Source organism: Trichechus manatus, unplaced genomic scaffold, assembly GCF_000243295.1.
Source record: "Trichechus manatus latirostris isolate Lorelei unplaced genomic scaffold, TriManLat1.0 scaffold00213, whole genome shotgun sequence".
Lineage (NCBI taxonomy): Eukaryota > Metazoa > Chordata > Mammalia > Sirenia > Trichechidae > Trichechus > Trichechus manatus.
The window spans coordinates 1605990-1614252 of record NW_004444149.1 but is presented as its reverse complement, the minus strand read 5'-3'; the positions used below and the strand labels follow the sequence as shown (position 1 = coordinate 1614252).

General features: G+C 37.6%; 1 protein-coding gene across 6 annotated transcripts in view; it reads right to left on the bottom strand.

Moving 5' to 3' along the window:
- The window catches only part of ASH1L (ASH1 like histone lysine methyltransferase), a 239739-nt gene that overhangs the window by 107002 nt on the left and 124474 nt on the right, over positions 1-8263 (bottom strand). For all 6 annotated transcript variants that reach the window (XM_023742556.1, XM_023742554.1, XM_023742553.1 and 3 more), the window contains one exon: positions 4362-5100. In XM_023742556.1, the coding sequence (XP_023598324.1) occupies positions 4362-5100 (739 nt within the window). The remainder of the gene's footprint in view (positions 1-4361; positions 5101-8263) is intronic.

Sequence of the window (8263 nt, the reverse complement as noted above, 5' to 3'; positions counted from 1 at the left end):
GTCCCAACCACCTGGAGTAAAGGAGAATGCAGAACACCAAAGACACAAGGAAAGCATTAGCCCAAGAGACAGAAAGGGCCAGAGAAACCAGAGACTTCATCAGCCTAAGACCAGAAGAACTAGATGGCGCCTGGCTACCACCAATGACTGCCCTGACAGGGTACACAACAGAGTCCCAGATGGAGCTGGAGAAAGGTGAGGTGGAAAACTCAAGTTTTATTAAGAAGACCAGATGTAATGGTCTGAGACTGGAGGAACCCCAGAAAGCGTGGCCTCTGGATTCTCTACCAGCTCAGAACTAAAACAACTTCTGAGGCCAACTCTTCAGACAGGGATTGGACTGGACTGTGGGACATAAAGTGACACTCTTGAGGAGTGTGCCTCTTAGCTCAAGTAGATACAAGAGACTTGTATACAAAAGACTTGGGCAGCTTCTGTCCAGACGTGAGATGGGAAGGCAGAGAGGGTTAGGAGCTGGTTGAATGGACACAGGGAATCAGGGGTAGAAAGGAGGAGTGTGCTATCAGATATGGGGAGAGCAATTAAGAGTCACATAACAATGTATGTATAAATATTTGTACAGGAAAAACAAAAAAACAAAAAACTAGTACTTCCATTACATCCCGCTCTATGATCGGGGTAACCTCATGGGACCACAGATGTATACGTGGTGGGACGTTGCTTGAGCGGACATTAAACAACGCGTACCTGTACCTTTATCCCCAGCACATGGAATCCGATAATCTTGCAATAAATACTTATTAAATAAATAAATGAACAAACACCTACCACATGACAAGTGGGGCAATGGTTAAGCACTGGGCTACTAACTGAAAAGTTGGTGATTTGAACCCACCAGCTGCTTCATGGGGGAAAGATGTGGCAGTCTGCTTCCACAAAGACTTATAGTCTTACAAACCCAGTGGAACAGTTCTACTCTGTCATATAGGGTTGCTATGAGTCAGAATTGGCTTGACCGCACACAACAACCACATGATATGCTCCAGTTAGAGAAAGGTAAAAACTACTGTGGTCTCTGGGAACTCACTGTGTCATGTACATCCTCTCCCGCACAATCTCCTAAGGGCAGAAATGATACAAGTGATTAATATTGCTAACTGTGATACTAGAATTTTCTGGGACAGAGGCTAATCTGACCTAAAATCTTTTCTCTAAAGTACATTTTTAAGGTGACTTTTACTAAGGAGAATGCTCAGTGAATCATGGCCAAGATGTCTCAAACTGATATTTTCTTAAAGCAGTGAAGGCAGAAAGCATTCTCCTTGTTGGAAGCTAAGGCCAGCCTGTTGTATAACCTTCATCCCAATGTTATGCCACTGGAAAATACAACTCACTAATCACAAATCAGCTGGCTAAGCTGGGAAAAAAAAAAAAAAAAAAAAGACAAACACTAAGTCTTATTAATTCTTTTTAATAATTATCTTTTGTTGGAAATACCTAAGAATTAAATTTAAATATTTGGACTTAATGTTCCTAAATCATGTGCAAGTATAAATGGGTACAATCTCTTTATGACTGTAAAATACACACATACACATATACATATACCACTACACACATACATAAAATACCACAAAGAAGAATAGTATCTAATCAGCAGTGTTAGGAAATACCAATTTAATTATTTCTTCAAGAATGTCTTTGTTCACCAGCAAGGACCTCAATACCTATAGAGATATTCTATATGCCTGGCTGAAAAGACTCAAAATGGTAAAGACGTTAATTTCTCCTTAATTTGATATCTTTAGAGTAATGTCCATTAAAATTAGAACAGGACAAGTTCTACAGTTTGACAAAACAAACTTCCAAAGTTTATCTGGAAGAATAAGTGTGAGACTGGTTAGGATAATTTTGAAAAAATAAGATTAGTAAGGGGGGAAACTGTATCAGATTTTGTCATGGGCTGAATTGTATTCTCTCCCCAAAATGTGTCAACTTGGCTAGGCCACGCTTCCCAGTATCATATGCTTGTCCTCCATTTTGTGATCTGATACAATTATCCTCTATTTTGTGATGTGCTGTAAATCCTAACTTCTATATGTTAATGAGGCAGGATCAGTGTGGGGTGTATCTTGAGTCACAGCCTTACAAGAGGTTGTGACTCAAGTCATGGCCTTTTTACTCAAGTCACATCCTTGTTTAAGTCACATCTTTTATCTTACAAGAGATAACAGGAGAGAGAAGCAAGCAGAGAGGAGGGACTTTACTACCACTAAGAAAGAGGAGCCACGAGTGGAGCACGTCCTTTGGACCTGGGACCCCTGTGCTGAGAAACTCCTATACTCAGGGGAAACTGATGCCAAGATAAAAGGAGATCTCCAAGGAACGCCTGGTCCACAGATGTTGAAAGAGGATGAGGACCTTCCTCCAGAGCTGACAAAGAGAGAAAGCCTTACCCCAGAGCTGGCGCCCTGAATTCGGACTTCTAGCCTCCTAAACTGTGAGAGAATAAATTTATGTTTGTTAAAGCCTTCCACTTGTATTTCTGTTATAGCAGCACTAGGTAACTAAGATTTAAAAATGCAATTTAAAGCCTCAGTAATTAAAAATGCATGAGGGTGATGCCAGAATAGATAGACTGATGGAAGACGATATAAAAATATAAAATACTGACTCTAAGTCCCACGAATTTATAAGAATTTTCGTATATGACAAAGCTGTCACTTCAAGTAAGTAGCAAAAGGATGAATTAATATATGGTGGTAAAACTACCAATTAAATATTTGGGAAGAAAATTACAACTTTCATTTCTTATACAAAAGTAAATTAAGCGATTTAAAGAGCTAAATGTAAAAAAGTTTAAGATGTAGACCATCACAGGAGAACAATTAAATAAATTATGATACACTTTTACCATATATTATCATTCTTACCAAGGCAATTCTATATGTACTGATGACAAGGTATCCCAGGTACATCAAGAGAAATAATTAAGTTACAAAATTAAATATATAGTATGTTGTCACTTATATAAAACCGCAACAACTTGCACGTGTACGTTATTTGTAAATGCATAAGAAAACGTATAAAAGGATAACCAGCATATTGTTACCAGTCTTACCTATGGATAGAAGAATGGGATTTGATAAGAAAAGGTGGTCATGTGAAGACAGACTTTTATTTTTGAATCATGGTACTGCTGGTTTCTTTGAATAATTTAAAATAAGCAGGTATTACTTTTCAAATTTAAAAAAATCCCATAAATTCTTTAGAAAAGAAATTAAGTGGATATTTGATAACCTTAGAGGTTGAAAAACCTCTTCATGCTTGATTTACAAAGCCATAACCATAAAGAAGAAGACCGATAGATTTAACTGTTCTTCTGAACAAGAAACCATAAATGACATAAATGCTGAAACAACAAACATTAAGGGTTAATAATCTGACTATATGTGAGCAGTTAAAAAATAACAGAAAAAACTGGTAAGGAACATAAACAAATGCTAATCTCCTCCCATATACAAATAAGTACAAATTAAAGCAGTTAGGAAGTAACATTTAGGAAGTACATTTCAGCCATATCAGATTGGGAAAGATAAAAAGGAAATGATAATATCCAGGGCAGATAAGGGTCAAGGGAAACAGTATACAACTACTTCTGTATAACGTTAGCGGAAGTGTACACTGGTGTGCCTTTCAAGAGGGCAAATTAACAATATATATCAAAAGTCTTAAAATATGCTTAGTCTTTGGCTCATTAATTCTACTTAAAGGAATTTATCTCACTGAAGTTTCAATCTGTATTTCTCTTACAGTGAATGAGGTTAGAATGTGAACGAGACTGAGCACGAGCAAAAGAAAATCCATTTATACAATATCATCAACATACCTTCAGGAAAAGAATGTAGTGGGACACACTTCAAAAGAATTAAATGATCTTTTTTTAGGTGACTTTTGATTTTGGAAAGATATTAAAATATAAATATTAAAACTATGAAGAAAATAAATTTACATGCTGAAATATTTAATAGCTGAGAAGAAATATAATTGAATTTAAAATGCATTTGATGACAGGATAAAAAGTTGAATGCATGGAGAAGATAGCATGATAGTAAAAGCAATTCCAGTGACACAGGTCTATATGGACTAAATACATAATCTCTCTGGCCTTCCATTTCCTCAACTATAAAATGAGGGGCTTGAACTAGATTGTGACATCTCCTTTGCTTCTTAATTATTTATAATCTGGGACCGCCATAAATAAGTACAGTTTCTTTGAAGAACAGAAAAAAGCAGATCTTATACAGTGAAAAGGGAAAAGCTGTAAGATTAACCAAAAAATTAACCTATATAGATACAGTACAGCTGTACAAAGCTAATTTCCTCTACTCAGGAATTACCTTTTATTATTCTCTTGCTCTTCCTCTGGTAATGGCTTCTGCTTTTTCCTGGACTGTTCTTCTAACAGCCAACTTTTCCTCTTCAAGCCCTTCTTATGTTCTGGGTTCAGCTTTACACTCTGAACAACAGCCTCAATGACATCTGTAACTGTATCCGGACCTAGGTGCAGTGCATCTCCTTCTTCTTCATTCAATTCTGGGCTGACAAACTGGGCAGCCTGGAATGCTTGCATTGACACCACAGCCTGGAGGGGACATTTCCGAGGTCGACCTGGTCTGCGTTTCACAAAGTTATTCCCTGTCCTGGCCTGCCTTTGAAGTTTTTTGGCTTTTAAAATTTTATTGACATGATCCAGGTTTTTCTTCGTGGCCAAGATTTTGTCATAATTGCACATTTTCCGAGCTTGGCGCTGCATAGCTTCCACTACACTTCTCTTGATATGATGGGGGGAACAGCTGCTTGGCAACTTATCAGAAATGACTGAGATGTCATTATTACTGCAAGAGTCACTGGGGACTGCAGGCACCAGAAGGCTGTCTGGTTTTCCCAGCACTCGCTCCTTGCTGTGACTACGGCCAGGACTGGAGGAAGGTGGCGCAGAAGCAGTGGCAACCACAGCATCAGTATTTTTCTCCATGGGCTCTTGGTCCTCATGTTGTACCATCCGCTGTAGCAGACTATCCACAGAGTCATCCACAGAAGCTCCCAATCTTGGACTTCGAGAGGGAACTCCATTCACTAAAAAAGGAACAAATCACACAGATAAAAACTGAATATAGCTAGTTATTTAAGAAATTTTGTCACATAGTATAAAAAACAAGAAACATGGCTCTATTTTCTATAAAAAGATTAAACATCGTAATACCAGTCATAGTTGTCTTTCACAGATGGTATTGTTGTTAGGTGCCGCTGAGTCAGTTCCGACTTATAGCGACCCTATGTATAACAGAACAAAACACTGCCAGGTCCTGCATAATCGGTGCTATGCTTGAGCCCACTGTTGTAGCCACTGTGTCAATCCATCTTGTTGAGGGTCTTCCTCTTTTTCGCTGACCCGCTACTAAGCATGATGTGCTTCTCCAGAGACTAAGCTGATTTTTAATTTTTCTGAATAGGCTACATTAGTTAGCGTGATAAAATAAAACTTGGCCTGTATTTCCCTAAAAATATACGGACTGAAGAAAACAAAAAACAAACCCCAGTTCTCACTCTGTGAGATGAGCAGAAAGAAATAGTTTTTTTCTTCAAAAATTAAGGTCCAGTTAAGTTAAAGGACTTGGCAATTAAATGTTGGATAAAGAGGTTTAATTACAGCCAGTATTTCCAGTTTAGTGCTTTTTCTGACAATATTTTAAGAGGTGAAGCTCTCTTCTTGAGGAAAGCTTTGAAATTAGAAGAGATAATCATCTGTATAATCTAGTTTAGAAACAGTATATGTTGAAGGAAGATTAGGAACTAAGTAATCTTAGATAAACCTTGCTATTTTAGTGGCCCAGTGATTTGGTGATCTTTCATTTGCAGCAAGAATATCACACCTTATTAAATTAGGTCCCCTATTAAGAATTATCACAATACCTTCTCTCTTCCTATCACTCATCACACTTCTAATTAGTTTAATGTCGTAATTCTCAAGCAATGAAACATAAAGGCAGAGACTGTACTCATCAAAACCACTGTGTATTTCCAATGATCAGAGTGTAATATGTACTTAGTTAAATAGCAGTTGAAGAATGAATCCTGAGCTCAAAATCTTGGAAATTATTTTGTCTCCTCTTCTTCACCAACAGCTCTGAGATACCAAATGTATTTAAGCCATGAGATCAATTTAAAACAAAATCTTAAGACATGTACATTGTTTGAAGCCTCCTTCCTGAGCCACTCACCTAGAGCTGTTGTTGTTTGTTGCTGTCCAGTTGATTCCAACTCATGGTGACCCCATGTGTGCAGAGTAGAACTGTTCCACAGGGTTTTCATGGCTATGACTTTTTTTAAAAATTTAAATATTATTTTATTGTGTTTTTGGTGGAAGTTTACACAGCTGATTAGGTTCCCATTTAACAATTTCTACACAATTTGTTCAGTGACATGGGTTACATTTTTCACAGCGTGTCAAGTTGCTTATAATCTCTGTTCTAGTTGTTCTGTTTCCAGTAATCTAGTTTCCCTGCCCCCTTGCCTTCTCGTCTTTGCTTTAGAGTAAATATTAATTGTTTGGTCTAATACAGATGATTGTATAAAGTAGCACAGTATTCACGGGTGATATTGTTTATTTTATGAGTCAATCTGTTATTTAGCTACAAGATGATGTCATGGAATAGTTTCGGTTCAAGTTTTAAAACAGTATCTTAGGGCGATAGTCTCAGGGAGTCCTCCGGTCCAGTTAAGTCTGGACTTTTAAAGAATTTGAGTTTCTGTTCCATATTTTTTTCCCGTTCTATCAGGATCCACCTATCGTGTTCCTGATCAGAACAGTTGGTAGTGGTAGCTGGCACCATCTAGTTCTTCTAATTTCAGGGTAGATGAGGCCGTGGTTTGCGTAGATGATTAGTTAGATGATTTCTTCTGAGATTTTGGCTTCCTTCTTTCTCTTTTACTCTAGATGCACAGAGACCAATCATTGTATCTTAGATGGCCGCATGCAAGCTTTTAAAACCCCAGATGTTATTCACCAACTGAGCATGTAGAACATAAACTATATGTACTATATTATGCCAAATGAATGAGTTTTCCCATGAGACTGTGGTCCAAAGGGTTCAGACCCTGTAACTCAATCCTGCGAGGTGTCTGGTTAAGTCTAAGAAGTATCTGTGTTTGTGCCCCCTATGTACTTTACTGTAAATATGAATATATATACATGCATTCCCCACTTATCAACTATCTTGCTATCCAACATTTCACATTTACAACAACAGTAAAAAATCTACTATCCAACCATTCTGCGCATTAACGAGGTACGTCTGGCAGTAACAAATGTGGAGGTGTGAGGCAAAAGTAACGCTGGCTGTAATGATTAACCTTATTTGTCAACTTGGCTGGACCCTGATTCTCAGTGGTTTGGCAGTTATGTAACGATGCAGTCATCCTCCATTTTGGATCTGTTGTGGTCACCATTCATTTTCATGTAACACCGATTTTCACATAATGAGCTGGTATTTGGAATCTAACCATGCTGATAAGTGAGGAGTGGATGTAGATATATACATACACTTACATATATATACACCTGCATATCGATACATCTGTATATGTCCACATATATACACACATATACATACCCATACACTTGTATGCACACATACATACATACAAATAAAATCATACTCATATTTTTTGGTTGTTGGTGCTGTTGCTGCAAAGTTGTATATATCATATAGTATTTACCAAAAATGTTCTTTTTTCTTGTGTACTTCTTAGTGACATCACATACTTTGGTCAAGCTGTACACACTTCATCCACATTTTGGTGTTACCTTTCCCATCAACAAAAATTACACGTGTCTACTGTCTAGAAAGCAACCTCCCCATCTCTGGTAGCCACCAGTGAACACTGGTTTCAGTATGTATACTGTATGAGATCATACAGTATTTGTCCTTTTGTGACTGATTTATTTCACTCAGCATAACGTCCTCCAGATTCATGCACATAATAATATATTTTGAGAACTCACCATTGTTCTTATTTTTTTTTTATTGTATTTTAGATGGTTTACAGAGCAAATTAATTTCTCATTAAACAATTAATACACATACTGTTCTGTGACATTGGTTGCCAACCCCATGACATGTCAACACTCTTCCCTTCTCGACCTTGGGTTCCCTGTTAACAGCCTTCTTGTCCTTGCCCATGGGCTGGTGTGCCCATTTAGTCTCGTTTTGTTTCATAGGCCTGTCTAATCTTTGGT